General features: G+C 32.6%; 1 protein-coding gene across 1 annotated transcript; it reads right to left on the reverse strand.

Moving 5' to 3' along the window:
- Window positions 1-2266: 2266 nt before the first annotated feature.
- LOC119633779 lies at window positions 2267-3295 on the reverse strand. The gene is made up of 2 exons (XM_038027516.1): window positions 3205-3295; window positions 2267-3127 (listed from the first exon to the last, which is right to left on the reverse strand). The coding sequence occupies exons 1-2, from the start codon at window positions 3250-3252 to the stop codon at window positions 2477-2479; spliced, it is 699 nt and encodes a 232-aa protein (XP_037883444.1). The 5' UTR covers window positions 3253-3295; the 3' UTR covers window positions 2267-2476.
- Window positions 3296-17135: the final 13840 nt, after the last annotated feature.

Genomic DNA, 17135 nt, shown 5'->3' on the forward strand with positions numbered 1-17135 from the left:
TTATAATAAAACAATGTCTCTATAACACATATTGAAGTTCAAAACCCGTTATTTAATTAAACGTAGGATATTTGGATCACATAGGTATATTTTCTAGACCATATTTTGTTTAGGGGCTAAAGAGTTAATGTTTTCAGAATCATCGCATATTAGAACTTTCACGAAAAAAGTGTAAACTTTTTGGGTTATTATCATGAATATGAATAAATAACTTACTCGATGCGGTCGAAAGCCTGCACTATGCTAAAGTATGAGTTCTTATGTGGAACTTTGTCAACGTAGGCCGCGTTCAACTTTAATATAATATTAATATTGTATTTGGCTCTTGGTCCATTACTTACTCCGCAGACCGTAGGAAATTTGTTGGAAAAATTTCAGTTAACTTTGACTTCACAAATGACCCATTCGGTCACCCAGATGGATAGGTTAATGGTGGCAAACTAAATGTCACAGCAAACAATGTTAACTTATTAAGCTGGTTTCATCCCATCATTTCAACAAATTTCATTCTTGGGGACGACTTAACTATTTAGAACATCCCTATCAGCCCTTTTACACCTTCTGTAGGGAAGCGATGTAAATCACGTCATAAAATATTTTTAATTCACCAAAGCAGAAGAGTCGATGATAAGTCGTCTTTCTTGGACATCGATCGTCTTTTATAATTTTTTTACGCTTATCGTTAGATTGAAGTTCTACCCATTTGATGCTATGTTCAGAATTACGCGTAGCCAAAGAGTGCTCAATAAATTGTTTAAAAATTTCCACAAAGTTACACAATAATGAACAGAGCAGCAGGAAAAGTTGCATAAGTTACAAATATTAACGAAAAGAATTACTCTGTTTACATAGAGCTTTGTAATCTGTATACGCAAATGCAATAAACTATTAAAACTTTTGCTTTCTACAATTTGAACTTATCGCTATTTCAGAGCCTATGTACAGAAAGTATTAATAGAAATATGATTAATAATCTATACGCTCCAATGATCCGAGCATTTGATGATAATCTTAGAAGAGGTTTTGAGACATCTGATGTTTACATATTTACAAAAATAAATATTAAACTTTTCAATAAAAATAGAACAGAAAAGTTATTTAATAAAATGCAAACGAGTTTATTAAAGTGATTCGAATGACCTTCGGAAAAAGTGCATTAAATTCGTCTAGAATTTGTGAGGTGGACAATAATGCGTTAGAGAATCGAGCGAACCCACACATTATATTATTTATTGTTTTGTCCAATGTAAATAACATTATATATTAAACGATATTAAAGGATTATTGCTGCACTGGTAATAAGCGACGTACTCACTCAGTGTACTGTTCGCAGTGTTCCCATGATGACATGATCCGTTACATTTATAAAACAGTGTACTCGCGCATTGCACGCTGTAATGTGTTTGCAAAACATTTTTCCGCACCTAACTATACATCTGTCTATCTGTCCTCCGCCGTTATCACATTCACTTTGACAAAATGTGATATAGAAACCGATAGATTAGTACCTTTAGTTAGCACGGGTTAATTGCTCACAAAAAGCAAAAACTCGAACTTACAAATATTACGCAATTAGAAAGTAGATATTAATCTACGATTTGAAAATTTCTACCAAGCCTTTCCGAGCTTCACTCCAAGATGGCGTAATCCGTCGCAAAAAAGTGGAGCACATACAATCGATAGATATGGTCTCCATATGTAAACTGCAACCTATTAAAGGTGTTAAGTCTTTGTAAAAGTAGTTCCTCGGGACAATGCAAAATATTTCCTAGCTCACATTCAACTAAACTAAAATACCCTACAAATATTATATTTATTTCAAGGTTATTGTAAATTTCTTATACCGATAAATTAGGATTTTTCTTTCTGATGTCGATGTAAAATCGTCAGAATATCTTATTATCAAAGATACAAAAGTTATATTCTCAACGAAAGAGGACTAAGCTTAACTACTTGAAAGGCCGAAGATCAGTATCTGACTTTTTATGAAGTCTTCTGAGCTATATGGATTTATTTATTTAGGCATAATTTCATTGCATTCATTCAGGGTGCATTGGTGAACTTAGCCAATTATGAATTGGTCAGCTTCTCCTAGCAAGCCCGTAATTGGTGTTCAAAAACACGTAGCAATTAAAAATACTATGAACGAATTCTATAACAAATGTTTCAACTTGTAAATGACGTTCCTCCTTTCTCGCAGTAATAAGCTGCCAAAGCTTCATTTATTCGAATTAATATAAAGCAACGAGAAGAGCATTTTTTTTTCCTAGATTTATTTTAACGAAAAAATCGAAAGTCTTATCAAAGAGTAACAAAAATTCTTAAATTTTTTGCACTGCTTTTTTTCTACAAAGAAATTTGGTTTGCCAAATAATTCGGATATGTAGATATTCAAATACATATCTAGATACATAGATATGAATTTATAAAAAAAAAATTCATCTTTAACATAATGTAGCTTCATGACCTCATCCTTCTATTCATGATCCTTATCAACAGCAACTTTATCGAACAAAAGATCCAGTCTAGACTCGATTGTAAGATCTTTCTTCAATTCCTCGAGTATTTCAATGAATACAGCGTATTTTTCTAATTGTTCCTCAGTGAAATCTTTTCTAACTTCTTCAGCTTTTTCAATGAATTCTTTAAGAAATTCACTGCAACGTTTTTCGAATTCTTCACCAAATTCTTCCATGCCGTGTTTTTTCAGATAGCCATCAGCTACGACAACTCCCTTAGAAGGATCCTTTATATTATCAGCGTCATACTGCTCCATTAATTTGAAGAAAAACACTAAAGTAGTTAGTTTTTCTTCAACATTGTCGGCATTCTTAGCTTTTTCTAAATATTCATGTAGTTTTTTGACAAATTCCTTAACATCCTCATCCTCGTTCTCCGTAACATCCGTGTCGGCGAGCAAAGCTTCACTCACTTTTGTAGATTGTTCGTGGAAGTATTCATATAACTTTTTAGATTCATCTATAACAAAAAGTATATATTTGTCTTTAACACTTAAGTCATCTTTGTCGTAATCGCCTTTAACCAGTTGCTCAATTCTTGCCGTCATTTCTTCATCAAAAACCTCCGGTTTGGCATTTGCATCAGGTATCGGTATAGCTGAAGAATACTAAAAGGATTTTTTGTTTTCCTCTTATAAAAATTTAAGAAAAAAAAAAAAAAAATATAAAATCACAATAAACTTACACGAGCTACAAGGATTACCGCAACGATTATAAATTTTAAATTAAACATATTGAGAACTAAGCAATCAGACAGTTGATTAGAACTAAACTCAAATAATTTATTAAAAAAATTTTGCTTTTATGCAAAAATTCATGCTTATCAGTGTTTTAAAATCCAAATGTAAAAAAAACTATTTGCATATATAACACTTGGTAGTTTTTACATCAATAATCTGAGCCTAAGATGATAAGCGCAAAACACATTTCCAAACACCTGATAATGCATATTGAAAAAAAAAAAAAAATTAATATACCTCAAGGTTTCATTAAAGTACACTCATAACAATTGAAAAGCGATTACATCCACTTTTATATATTATATTAATATATATGTATATATATGCACATATATATATATTCTTTTACATAAGATATTTTTTTAACTTAATTCGTATTGAATGAATATAAGCAGAATAAATCGGGCGCTTCTCTTGCCGTCATATTTCTTTGAAGGTAGATAGTAAAAACTGAAAAACTCTAAAGCGGACTTCATTTCTTTCAGGAGTTTCCTTTTTTAAATCGCTCGTTGCATTCCCTTAACTATCCTTAGGCTGAGTGGGGTTATATCTTCGGGAAAAAGATTACTCCAAGCAAGAATACAATAAACAAATAGAAAATTCTATAGCATTTTTCATCAAAATTCAAGCGTTTTGTTTTATACTTTAAATTTATTTTATTAAGCTATTCCTACTTTTTTTAATAAAACCATTATAACATTTCTGTAAAACTTCCGAGATTTCTGCGCAAAAAAATTAAACATTTTTACAAGCCTTCGTTGGTTGGTGTCACCTTTAGGCTATTAAGAGAGTTGTACGAGAGTTGGGCGCAGCGAATGATCGCCTCGAACGAAGCGAGGTTTAAACTATACGAACTTAAACTATATTAAAACTTCTCAGTCAAACTCTCTCTGGCATGACGAAAGATGGTATCCGCCCTATTAATCAAACCAGGACGCGTTAGCTCAGTTATGCTTTTTCAACGTAGTAATTGCCGACAGCAGAGCATCTAATGCTGGCTTGGGATTTCCATTCAATCCCACCAAGGACAAAGCATTACTTCAAGCATTACCGGTAGTCCCGGGTTTGCTATCCTTTAGGCATCTTCATGCGCATGGAAAATGGTAGCGAAAAGGTAACATACAATCACAAACTCTCGACAGCTTATATACTTTTTGCAGAGAAAATGTCGCAAGCGAAAATGTGCATCATAAGTGATTTTCAAATTTTCGTTGCGAAAGTTTGCAACCCTACTTGAAAAGTTAATTCAAGTCTGAACGGGTAATTGCCCCTAAGTTCAACATGGACGTGGAAATTCAATTAAAGCAAATACCTCTTTTCAGCTACACCTTAGAGATGAATGATTTTATGGGCTTACCCTACCATTACCAGAATTAATAAACTAGAATTCATTTCCTATGTCCATCCAAAAACGGTAGAAGGTGCTTATCAAAACTACGAGCGGATTCTCGAGAGAAGAATGGCTTAATTCAACTACTTAAGAGGCTGCAATTAAGAGTAACTTGATTTATTTGCACACATTTAACTCATAGAGTTTTCAAGATAAATGTCATACGTATAAAATAATTTAATACATTAAATAAATAAACAAGTAAATAAATGAATATCATTTATATATATTTATATATGTGTGTAAATACCATGTATATATATGTGTAAATGTTCGTGTGTGTATATCACATATGATACTATTTTATTTACATATACATTATACATTTTATTAATTTCATCCCTATTCCACTGGTAAGATGAGTCAATTATAAATTCCGTAGGGTTATCAGCAATTCAGCAACAAAACCAAACTTCAATCTTCAAAGTTATTGAATAAAAATCCCCGAGAAGAAATCTACAGCAGAGCTTACAACATATAAATGTGTTTTGAAAATAATTCCCCCTTTTCGAAGTAATGCCTGTCAGAGTTTAATTCATTTAAAACGAAGACAATTCAGCATTTTTTCTTTCAAAGATTTATTGTAATAAAATTTGTAAAGTCTTACCAAGAAGTAATGAGAATATTTAAACTTCTTGTGCTAACTTTTTTCAACGAAAACATTGGCTTTGACTTATAACAATAGGCATAGTTATTTTACGTATGTCTATCCATAGGATAATCAAATAAATGTTTATTTTTTTATGTTCATTTTCCTTTTATTTTAAATATTAATTTACCTCATTCATGTAATAATAATAGGGACATCTTTGCGGCAAGCTGACATAGACATTTTTTAAGATGATGATCATGATCACTGAATTTTTCTTGCAATAAATTGATGGTTACACGAGGTTTATGGCATATTAAACGATTTTGTCCATCGTCGATGTCGAAATCAACTAATTTTTATCACAAAAGATTAGTTATTATATTCCGATAGCATTGATCATGGATGATGATAAACGGAAATCACACCCAAAAGTTATTATTGTGCCCATGAAAATCTTTTAGAAAAATCAAAAGTATTTTCTTTATACCAAAGGGGCAATAATACTACGGTGAGGTTCACCTCATATGCATAAAACATGGCCGTGCTTTCATTGCTTTCATAATAAAATTTAAAAATTTCTGTACTTTGTACAATTATGTACGTATTGTATTCCATAAGTAATGGCAAAATTTAAGCAATATATATGTACATTTGAATATTGGACCGGTATAATAATTTACAATATATCTAATGCAAGCAATAAATGAATGTTATAACAAAGTGTTGTAAACAAGGAATGATTGAACGAAAGGTAAATATTTTCGATTCGAAATAAAAGTAAAATGATACAAGATATCGATACGATTTTGTTTTTTATTTTATCTAATGGTTCATAGTAATACTTTTCTATAAAAGTCATTTCATATAAATAATCTCCTCCCCTGAGTTTCTGTAAAAGTGATATTGTGGAACATAAATTTTAGACACATTTCCACATAATTCTGGTCTTACTTCACCAAAAACACGGTCAGCACTGCTGAACTACTATTTTGAACTACTACTATTACTATTTTTGAACTACTAATTTTTGTGGATTTAAACGCGTTTCCTGAATAGCTTATGGGTTTTCTGCGTTTTAGTTTTGCTTACTTACAAAGCCATTTAAGTAGCAGTGAGCTGCATCGCTAAAGATGATTTTTCATGAAATAATCGATCTACATCAAGTTGATCTAAAGCACAATCTTTAAAATTATTCGGTCTTTGAACCAACTGCATTTTATATGTCTTTAAATTCTAATCTTTATAAAGAATATTCCATCTAGTGGCCTAAAAGAGTCTAAAGTCTTGAAATTGATCTCTAATTCACGATTTTAGTCCACATTTTGGTTCACACCACCGATATTTTCTGCAATGCGGTAACGGCTTAACTCTTAACATCACAAACACTACCATTTGACCACAATTCTCCAATCTCAATTGGAATAGTATGCTGTATTGGCCGATTGTGTTTCAATTTCGCGCATTAGGCGGAACGTGGCCCGAATAGATTCGCTATTTGTGCAATAGATATTAACAACTTCTTTACGCTGTTTTGTTACGCGATTAAAAAATAAGTGTACAGTGGCGCTGGTATGACCACCTGTTAACAAGAATTATCACCCATCAATGCACATACAGCATAACATCCCATCAATGCACACACAGCATAAGCCCACATAGCATAACAGCTACGATGATTACATAAATGACGAAGTAATATGAGCACTGAGAGAATTCGTTTATTTAGCTGAAAGAACACAAGTAATTTAATTTTTATTACTGTGCCTTTTCGATCTTCTCATTTCTCCTGTGCATTCGTCTAAAAAGGATTGTTGCCAAAAGATTTATGTGGTGTGCACTGAATTTAAGTTTTAGCATTTGAAATTTCAAGGTCATTCATTGCTCGAGAGAATCGTGTATTGATATATTTGTCTTATTTTAATCCATTTTCTATATCCATTAGTGGGTGGTTCCCACTGTAGCTCATCGTACATTATGCATGACATTAAGAATGGGCTGCAATGCTAACCGAGTTAGCCAAAAGGATTTTCTGGTTTTTGAGTTGCGGTCTTACATCGTCTTTTCATGATAATCGTTGATCAGCTTACAAGAAGCCTTATTTACCGCGAACGTTATATGCGTGATCATATAGGTATAGATATAAGAAAAAATGTGAATATAAATATGAAACTGATATATTCCTCATGTTATAAAAGGTGTTGAGTAACCCGCTCTGTGGACGTTTCTCCTTCCTATCACCAGCTGCTTCAGTTGCCGACTCCGACCAGAACAAGGTCTATAGATCCGCGGATAGGATCTATAAACGCGTTGCTCATTCGACACCGTGTTCCTATGCTGCCTAGAAGATGGAAATGAACATTAGATTGAGAAAAGATGCCTTTCAACATTTTCTTAATAAACCGTTATTTTTTGTGATTTTGTGTGGAATGTATAAAAGCGCGAACGCACGTGATGGAGACGAGAATTTGAAAAGTACATTTGCCTTGACGCAAAGCTTAAATAACAACAACCTCAAATAGATAAAATGTGACTGCATTGCATGATTCGCTGATTCGCTATAAACTTCTGCATCTTTTCAAAAAATTTCAAATCTTTTAAGAATCGCAAGCTATTGATGAAGCATTATAAAATGAAAATATATATCAAAAATATCATTATAAATAATAAAATTAATATATTCGAATTTGTTTTTTTTTTTTTTTTGCTTTGTTTGAAATGCAAGACATGGTGATGGCTGCCGAAAAAATGCAAAATTTGTATTACTTTTTAATCAAACCTCGCATATGAGCTACTTATGACTAATTAACAAATATTTTTATAATTATACGCAAAAAAAAAAAAAAAAAAAAACGACAATATACGTATGGGTTCATATAGATACGTGTACATAATAAACTGCTTAGTCAACAATGTTGAAGAGACACACATTAGTTACATCGTGGCTCATGTAAGTATAAATTGGTTTATTTAATAGTACGAAAAATGTGCAAACACCCACACATCCATACTAACTAACGGGTAGATGAATCGCAAACGGCAAAGAAACAAAGTTATTGAGAAGGAGAATTTTATCGTAGTTCTGTATTTGTATACAATAAGGTATCAAATGAGTTTCGAAGCGGGGTAAACCCAAGCGATGAGTCAGAGAAACAAACAAAGGTTTCGAAATAAACTTTTATGCTACTAAAGCATAAAATAAAACAAATTTCTATTCATAATTTGGTAAGGAAACGTTATGCATAAATATTTATGTAATAAATGATATATATGCGCACATATATAAATTAAACTCACATATGTGAAGGTGCACAAATGTTATATAAATAGGAACTTGTAAAGTATTGGTGGAATTATTTAAAAGCAAATGAAACAAGTCTTCATACACAGCCACTTAAATACATATATTAATTTCTGGTTAGTTCGTTGAAAGACGACGGACCCGCGTTTTCAGCAACACGTGTTTAAGTGCACGCAAACCAAAAGCAAAAGCATAACGTTATGAATGAATGAATATTCGTTTGTTATTCAAAGTTTTTGCTAGCCGGTAACAGCAACGCAAACGGTACAATAAACACAACGTAAAAGTTGTGAATATTCACCGTTCATACACTCAGTAGGTAAAGTAAATCATAGAACAATACACATGCGCTTTATTTTCAGCAAGTAAGCAAGCAATGAATACGTAAAGCGTTAAGACATTACCTTTTTTTCATATTTCGCGGTTTTCATCGACACCTCTTCCTGTTCTATTCATGTTTCTTTCCTTTTTTCTTGTTTTCTTACATTGCCACACATTTCTATTTTGTGTGTTCTCTAAAATCAAAGTTAACTTTGTTCGAAACTTCTGATAAATTAGTCTTTAACAAGGACTCAAAGTGTTAAAACGTTAGCTATTCAAAGGAATTCAAAAATTATTTGCGAGTTAAACGAAAAAGAGAAAATCTTACGAAAAGAGTACACACAAGAAAAATTCAAAGAAATGTGTTTAAAATATTTAATAATATTAATAAGTTTCCTAATTGATAAGAGCGCAATTATTGTAGCAGAACTAAATAACTGTAAGTAATAAAGTATAACAACGAAAGGCGAACGATATAATCACTTTAAAAGAGATCTTCGTTGCTCTTCCATATACATGGAAAACAACATTTATTAACAACACTTCATGAGACGGTATTTGTTACCTTAATAACTAATTTTAGACTTGAGTAAAGCAAGTTAAGGAAAAATAAACAAAATCTTCTCGAGTTGCGGACTTCGTTGTAAATCGGACTCACCTACCATCCTCACCTCTATTTTGGAGTTAGTAGGTTTAGATTAGAGCAAGCTGCTTTCTCGAAAAATCAGTTCAGGAAATAATTTCACTTAAAACACTCGACAGCATAATAGGTAACTTTTGGAGATTTTCAAGAGACACGACCTTAGCAGGGTTCCAAATATCCCCCACAAATACATAGACTATTGCAATAACTGCGAAGAAGAGAAAGATCTTGCAAGCAAGTTGATAGTCCCATAGAAATACATGCCAACATAACTCTAAAGATGCCAAAGATCATCTATTTCTGTTAAAGTCATTCGCTTCTTTGTCTCTTACGAGAAAAGCGTTCGTGCAGAAAGCTTTTAGTCCTCAAAAAAATTATTATAATATTTTCATTTTAAGTTGTATTATATTTGGAAAATTTTTTATATGTACTTCTATAGGCGAAATAGTGATATGTAGGCAAGTTAGAGGACTTTCACAAAATAAGCATCGTTCTGCCATAGAGTTTTTTTTTTTAAGAGTTTTAGAAACCAAGTTTTTAATAAACATTTTTATCTTTCATCACTGCCGGATTTTGAAATCCTTCATTTTCTCAAAACGTTTGCAATACTCCGGAGAGACGGTATATATATTTTTGATCAGTATCCAACCTTGTACTAACTTCAAGCGGTAGAATGGCAAAAGTTTGGACACATATTCTATGTATACTTAAAGTTATAGAAGAATAGCTCCGTTTTTAGTGAAGACATCACAACCTTATTCCTTAAGAAAAACACTTACACTTCTGTTAATGCAGCGGAGTATGTGAAAACATGACATTTAACATAATTATCGCATGAGACTTTACGCAAATCGGCATTCACATTAAGAGATTTTACGTATAACACATAGCACCAGCAGCTGTCTAAATTTATATTTCGAAAATTTATACCAAACAAAAAGGATTTTTTTAATCTTTTTGTGAAATAATAATAAACTAACAAGAAAAAAATTTGATTTTAAAAAGAAATAGTTATATAAATGTGAAAAAAATGGTTTAAATTCCGTCTTCTGATATTTCCGTTTGTGAATTTTTACTCTAAATACTTCCTGCATTTTCGGAAATTGTTCACCGAAATTTGAAGAGCAGCACATCTTTGCCACTCTAAAAGAAAGCACTTTTTTTGATATGGTTGAAAAGGCAATAGAATAATAATACTTGAAGAGGTCATGCGGCATATCATTTCCTGTTTTTTTTTTTCAAATGCGACCAATGGCTCACTTGCAGGTTACAGCAGCATAAAAAACTTCTTAAGCTATCGAGAATGGCAGAGATAATTGTGGCCGTGACAATGTTTTAAATAGTCAACAACATTGATTTGGCGAATCAAATTGGCTGGCAGTATACCAGAACTTAAGCTCCTTTTTTGGCTAAAATTTATTGAGGCTCCTTAATTGGAATTCCTTAAAGAAATCAATTCAAAGATTTTCGAACCCTTCGTAAAATTTATCTAAGCCGTGTTTCTTTAAATAACTTTCTATGTGTTGCAAGCTTTTTTACGAAATCACGACATTTTGAAAATGATAATTTTTACGTATGGAGCTGTCGTAAAAATCCATTTTAAAAGCCTTGAGCCAAGAAATAACGGTCTATCAAATTTCATTAGGATATTTCGAAAGTTGCCAAGTGCACGTTGATCGCACAACTCATGGGCGGACATCAAGCGTGCATACGATCAAAACACATTTAAATCGATCTAGAAAATAATTCCAACCTGCTTAGCATAATCACAGCAGTATCTTTCTCAAGTGCTTTTGCTTGCTGCATGCATACACGCACACTTAACGTGCCCTTATCATACTAACCATAATATAGAATTAGTATATTATGAGCCTTTGATGACGAATATAAAAGTTCAATACAACAATTATTGGTTTTACTCTCCTTATTTTAATAGGTCTGGAAAGCAATTGAGTTTTGAAGCTTTTGTTTTAAATATTAAAACTAAAACTATAGTGAAACTGATAGTATAGTGACGTTGGTTTATTTATTTATTTTTTCGATTGCAAAGTTCGATTACACCAATAAAGAAGGTTATATTCGGCTATGGCCGAATAGTCTACCCCCACATTCTTTATATTAAAGTAGAATATTCAGGTATTTATAGTTATGCCTTATGAGTAGTGTGTGTGCGTGTGAGTACAATACCTATTTTATGTACTTACCGCGGAAAGACGTGGGCATGTTTCTTCTGCCAAAGCGTGTGTGAAACCCAGAAGGAGACCTTGTAATCTACGTGGGATATATATTTATTCTTGTACAGAATTAAATTCTGAACCGATTTATGCCTGCCCACCTTTATAACGAGTTTTCAAAATAAGATGTTATATGCGAATTGGTCCGAACCATTTTCAATAGCATTCATCCTCGGGCCAAAACACATCGGTACATGAAATTACATACAAATAGCTCAAAAATTGCAATCCGCAGGTTAAACGTGCAAGAACGGACAGACGGACAGACAAGCCTAGATCGATTCAAAATCAATTACTTTCGGTATAATGGGCCTATTTCAATTTCTTCTGGATTTCATGTACATCAGCTTCAACTTGATATATCCTTCAGCACAAGCGATGTAGAATACAAAAACCAGTTTTGAAAATTAATCTTTCAGCTTTTTTGTTCGGACTCCGTTTTCTACTTAATATTCGTAATGAAATTCTGATAGGTTTTCATTCATAAATAATTTTTTCACTTGCGTACTGGTTAAGCTGGAATCCTGAAAATTTTTACACGGCATTCATCATTTTCTATGTTAGAAAAAGTTAGAAAGGTGTCCAAAATTGACCGCAGAAAGCGTTATATTCGCATAGAAGATGCTGTAAAAAAACGGGAAAACTGTGGACTTGAATCTCTGTTCACTGTTGAACAAATTCGAGCTTTGTCCGTCTATGACCATGAAAACTACGGAAATTGCGACCAAATGTTTCTAGAAGTTTCATGGATTTATGTATAAACCGAATTTAAAATAATTTATACATATTTCTTTTCACCTATAGTAAAAGAAAAAAACACCAGCTGCTTTATGTTAAAAAGAAAAGATGACTTCAAAAAAGTAAATAAGAAAACGGAAGTCTCTATTGTGTCTGCAAGTTCTCCCTCTGATAAAAATTTATTGAAGTAGACATAGAAAGATGTTCTTGCGTCCTTACGGTTTTCTTTTCTTGTTTTTTTTTTTTTTTTTAATATTTTTGTTAACATTATAATAAGAAAAGTGAATTTGTGTCTGACAATCGTCTGACAAACGCAAATACATCGATTATTACCTTTACTGCGAATAGAAGGCTGAATATTGCAATATTTACAAACAGTATGATATTAAAGGCAGGAAAAGACAGAAGAAGAAAAAATAAGAGCAAACGTTAAAATCCATAATCAATCAAAGGTAATCTTCCTTGCACTTGGCAATAACTTTAATAAAAAAAAAAAAAAAAAAAAAAACATTTTCGCTTGTACGCCTTTAATTCCCTCTCATTTTCTAAGTCTAGACGGGTACCGTCACACTTTGCATAATTCTAAGTAATTAAATAATTAAAAGAAAGAAAAAACTACTAAAATAGTTTCAGAAGATATTTGTGTATTCAACTCTATAATATAATGCTTGCATAGTTTTTGCAACAAACAAAAAACATTAACTAACATATTAGGCTAAATCGCCGTGCACGAATAACAAAGGTGACCATATCTATCTCGTGTATATAAACTGAAAAGGCAGTTTGAAGCAAAATGATGAAACGAAAGCTAGGAATGGCTTTTAATGCTATTGAAGGTACCTAGCAGCAGCAAATCGTTTTCAATTTTTCTAACAATAAGTTATTCTTATAGAGATAGTAAGCGAACACCTCGTAAACTCTATTTCTCATGCACTAATGGAATCACATGAGTCTTCCCATGACTAAATCGAGTAAAAACGCTATGGTATGGCACGACCTACCATTAAATACTCTACACCACTCTACAGTTATTCACGTAATTACTTTTCAAAATAAGGCATTATATGGGAAATGGACGAAAAAGTGGACCGAGCCGAATCAATTTCTTTAACACACGTCCTTGGCTCACAACACGTCAGTGTACCAAATTTCCTCAAATAATCTCACTATCTGCGGCCTAGATATTGGACGCTGGAGAAGAAGGCTAACAGACGGACACACAAAGACAAACTTAAGTTGATTTAAAAAATAATTCTGAGTCGATCAGTATAAAAGGTGTGTTTAAATCAAATCCTAGTATTGCATACATCCGCACTTACAAACTTAATATACTTTTCTAGCCAAAGTGATGTAGGGTGTAACAAAATATAGCTTAGCAGCTTTCGAAAAAAACAACAAATTTTTGTAAAGATCTAGACGAGTATCTCCAAGTTACCACTGATCTAAAATTTCAACTTTTTACACAACTTCGTAATAACATTGCCTAATGAAATATATAGGATTTTTTAAGATCTAAGGAAAGAGTGATCTCGATGTTAATAAAGTGTTTTTTATTTTTCCGAAAAAATCCACCAGAAATCTTCTAGAAATTTCGTTAAGGTAAAACATCCAAAAGAAACGGTTGCTGCTCTGCAAGATGTTGTTACTTATCATGAAGTTGCAGTTGAAATGTGAGATCAGTAGGTTCAGAGTTGGCATACGTTCTACATACAATCAGTTAAGCGCAACATTTTTGAGAAAAATGAGATTAAAGTTTTCATTAGTAACCATTCTAGGTATTCCAAATAGAAAGTGTGCTCGAAAAATTAAATTTTTTTGTTGCATAAACAATTCGGCCCACCGTAGAAACATTCAGGTATCACTCTTAAGCTTTTCAGGGATCGTTCAAGCAAAAGCGAAAGAAAGATTGTAAAACAAAGTTTAGAAGACAACATTAGGTTTTAACAATCATCTATGTCCTCCTTAAAACCCCACTTTGATCAATAGTTGCATTCTATCTGGAATATCGCAAATATCTTAGACAGTCTAACTTGCCCTCATTATGTGTGATAATTTACCGATTATTTTGAGCAGCGTTATTGACACATGCAAATTCTTTCAAGTTTGGTTCAACCTATCAAAATTGTTGTACATCATTACCTCTTAATAGTAATACGTTCACGTGCGTCATAGGCGCACTATGGTAGTTGCTTACAGTTTAGCTTCGTATATAGAAACATGTAACATTGGACACAAACCATATACTTTTTCGACTTCGACTTATGTAAAACATAGATATATATAACCTTCAAAAATATAGAGTAAAGGAAGAAACAAAGAAAAATCTCATCTTCCATTCTCTATAATATTGAACGGACGTGGTTGATTATTTTCATTTTTACATAATATGCGTCGACATTTTTATATTGTATGTCGGTTGCAGTTTATAATAGAAGAAGTTTACAATGGAAGAAAGCCAGAGAGCGAAGAGTTGTTCTTAGTTTATGTTGCACGGTAGACGTGTCCTTTGACCAATTTAGCCCATTTCTAATACCAGCCTACGTGAGTAAGCTTTGAAAATTTTTGCCAAATCTGAAAACGATAGCTTCATTTTTTCGGTCAAGCGAATATTTAAAAGAGACCTTAAACAGACACTACAGTTTTGCATAAACATTGGTTTAGATCATTGCTCGTAAAGAAATTATTAGGTAATGCCGTTATTATTGTGAAACGATACGAACAGTTCCTCAACACGTCTGAATCGTAAATTTTGAATCGATAAGATCCTTCCTATTCAGGATACGGAATTCCTTTGCGACCGTGAGATGACGAGGCTGAACGTGGTAAGATTCCTTAGAAAAACGAAAGAAGTTCATTTTGACCTCATGATTAACTATAAATTTATAAATATTATTTTTTGTCTTGTGCTAATTTAAAGTAAAGTAAGAAAAATTTCTTTGAAACGTAGTATAGCGTAATCAAAAAACTTACGCTCAAAATTCAGTTTACCCTCAAGGGCTTAACATGCAAGAATTAAAGTTAAGTCCTTTTCTGTGCGTAAAAAATAATATTAGATCGCAGACGTTACTGCGACTGGTCACCTTACCTGTTATATGCCGATTTCTGCCGCACTATTCGCCTTTGTGTAAGGGAGACATCGATGTGTAGACCTTGGAAGCATTGTGTTGCTGTTGCTGTAGATACTCATAATTTGTTTATGACATGACATCTTAGGAATGCGTACATGTATGCATGTAACTTTCGTGCATAAGGAAAAACATTTGTTCGCGCGCTAAATGGTCGCTTAAAGTTGTTTCGAGTTTAAAAATATTTTCAGAGTCTTACTTAGAGGACGATTGTACTCTATAGAAGTTTTACTATTTTGTGTGCAATAAATAGCGAACAGAATAAATATGTTCGTAATCATTTATGGACCATCGATTGGTGATCTAAAATTTCATTTTAGATCATATCTGCTGGTGTCAGGTCCGCTTCCGTTATTCGAATTTTCAAACTTGTATAACTGAAAATAAAACACTAAACTCTTCTCAGCGGTTTGCGATGCTTTTCCTTTTGATCGTCAATAGCACACTTTGTTCGTAATACTTGTTAACAATAGAGTTTAGGGTCAATCGTCTGATCGGTTTGGAACAGCTCATAATACCAATCCTGCCATACACAAAGCATCAGCTCGAGCTAATTCGAGCTCAATCTTGGACTACGATTACTTCTCGCACCTTATTGTCGTACGAGAACCAATTTTCACCATCCGTTATTTCTAAAAAGCATCGAATTTCGTTTCGTTTCAACAGCGATTCGCTGGTGATTTGTGAGTTGTTCATCAACTTTTGCATTCTTACTTCTTGAAGTACGCAAATGTCGAGTTTCCCGACCCAATGATCATTTTAGTCCGCAGCGATATCACAGGTCGCAGTCATGTCATATGGCGATCTTTCTCAATTTTTTGAAGAATTTCACCGACTTAATTGACAATTGGTTATCCAGAGCGCACATAGTCTTTAATATCCTCACCATTACAAATTGTTGTCGTCTTGATCGAGGTAATGGTGTGAAATACAGCGTTTTTTTCAAAATTTCTGTTCATTTTCGAAACGCAATTACTTTCAAAATGCCAATCATTTACAAACCGAATTAATAATCACACACAAACAACGCTTTTATTTTTAAATTATCTATGAATTGTCCTCTTCCCATGCACTGCAGTATGGCTTAACGGGATTAGTAATATAAAATTTACGCGACTCGACAGCCTTCTACGGGTAAAATACCACAAGATTTTTCCTTTAACTATTTGCTTATAAAAACTTCCCCAATTTTTCTTATTCGGTTAATGCTAACAGAGTTTGTTTATTAATAAAAGTATTTTTTTTTTTTAAGGCTATCAAATTTTGGCTTTTTCCAGACATGTATTCTAATTCATTTACTTAATATTTATGATCAACGTTAAGCTTGTGAGATATATGTGATGGTCGTCCCTGCAGCTAATACATTCTCTGTCCTTCACTTTATCTTACTTTACGAAAATTAAACGGAAAATTTATTTCATTTATATACATTTTTATTTAATAATTACCATTTTCGAATGCAAGCCATGTGGCAAATTTTTATAAATAAATTGAAAAATAAATTTATGATCTAAAGCCTATTTTGAATCGTTAAA

The sequence above is a fragment of the Glossina fuscipes genome, unplaced genomic scaffold (genome assembly GCF_014805625.2).
Source record: "Glossina fuscipes isolate IAEA_lab_2018 unplaced genomic scaffold, Yale_Gfus_2 2, whole genome shotgun sequence".
Classification (NCBI taxonomy): Eukaryota; Metazoa; Arthropoda; class Insecta; order Diptera; family Glossinidae; genus Glossina; species Glossina fuscipes.

Bases quoted from the DNA above. Each gene is read 5' to 3' on its own strand.
- LOC119633779 (XM_038027516.1), bottom strand. From the start codon at position 3,252: ATGTTTAATTTAAAATTTATAATCGTTGCGGTAATCCTTGTAGCTCGT. The intron at 3,128-3,204 runs GTAAGTTTATTG...AAATCCTTTTAG, and splicing joins CGGTAATCCTTGTAGCTCGT to TATTCTTCAGCTATACCGAT.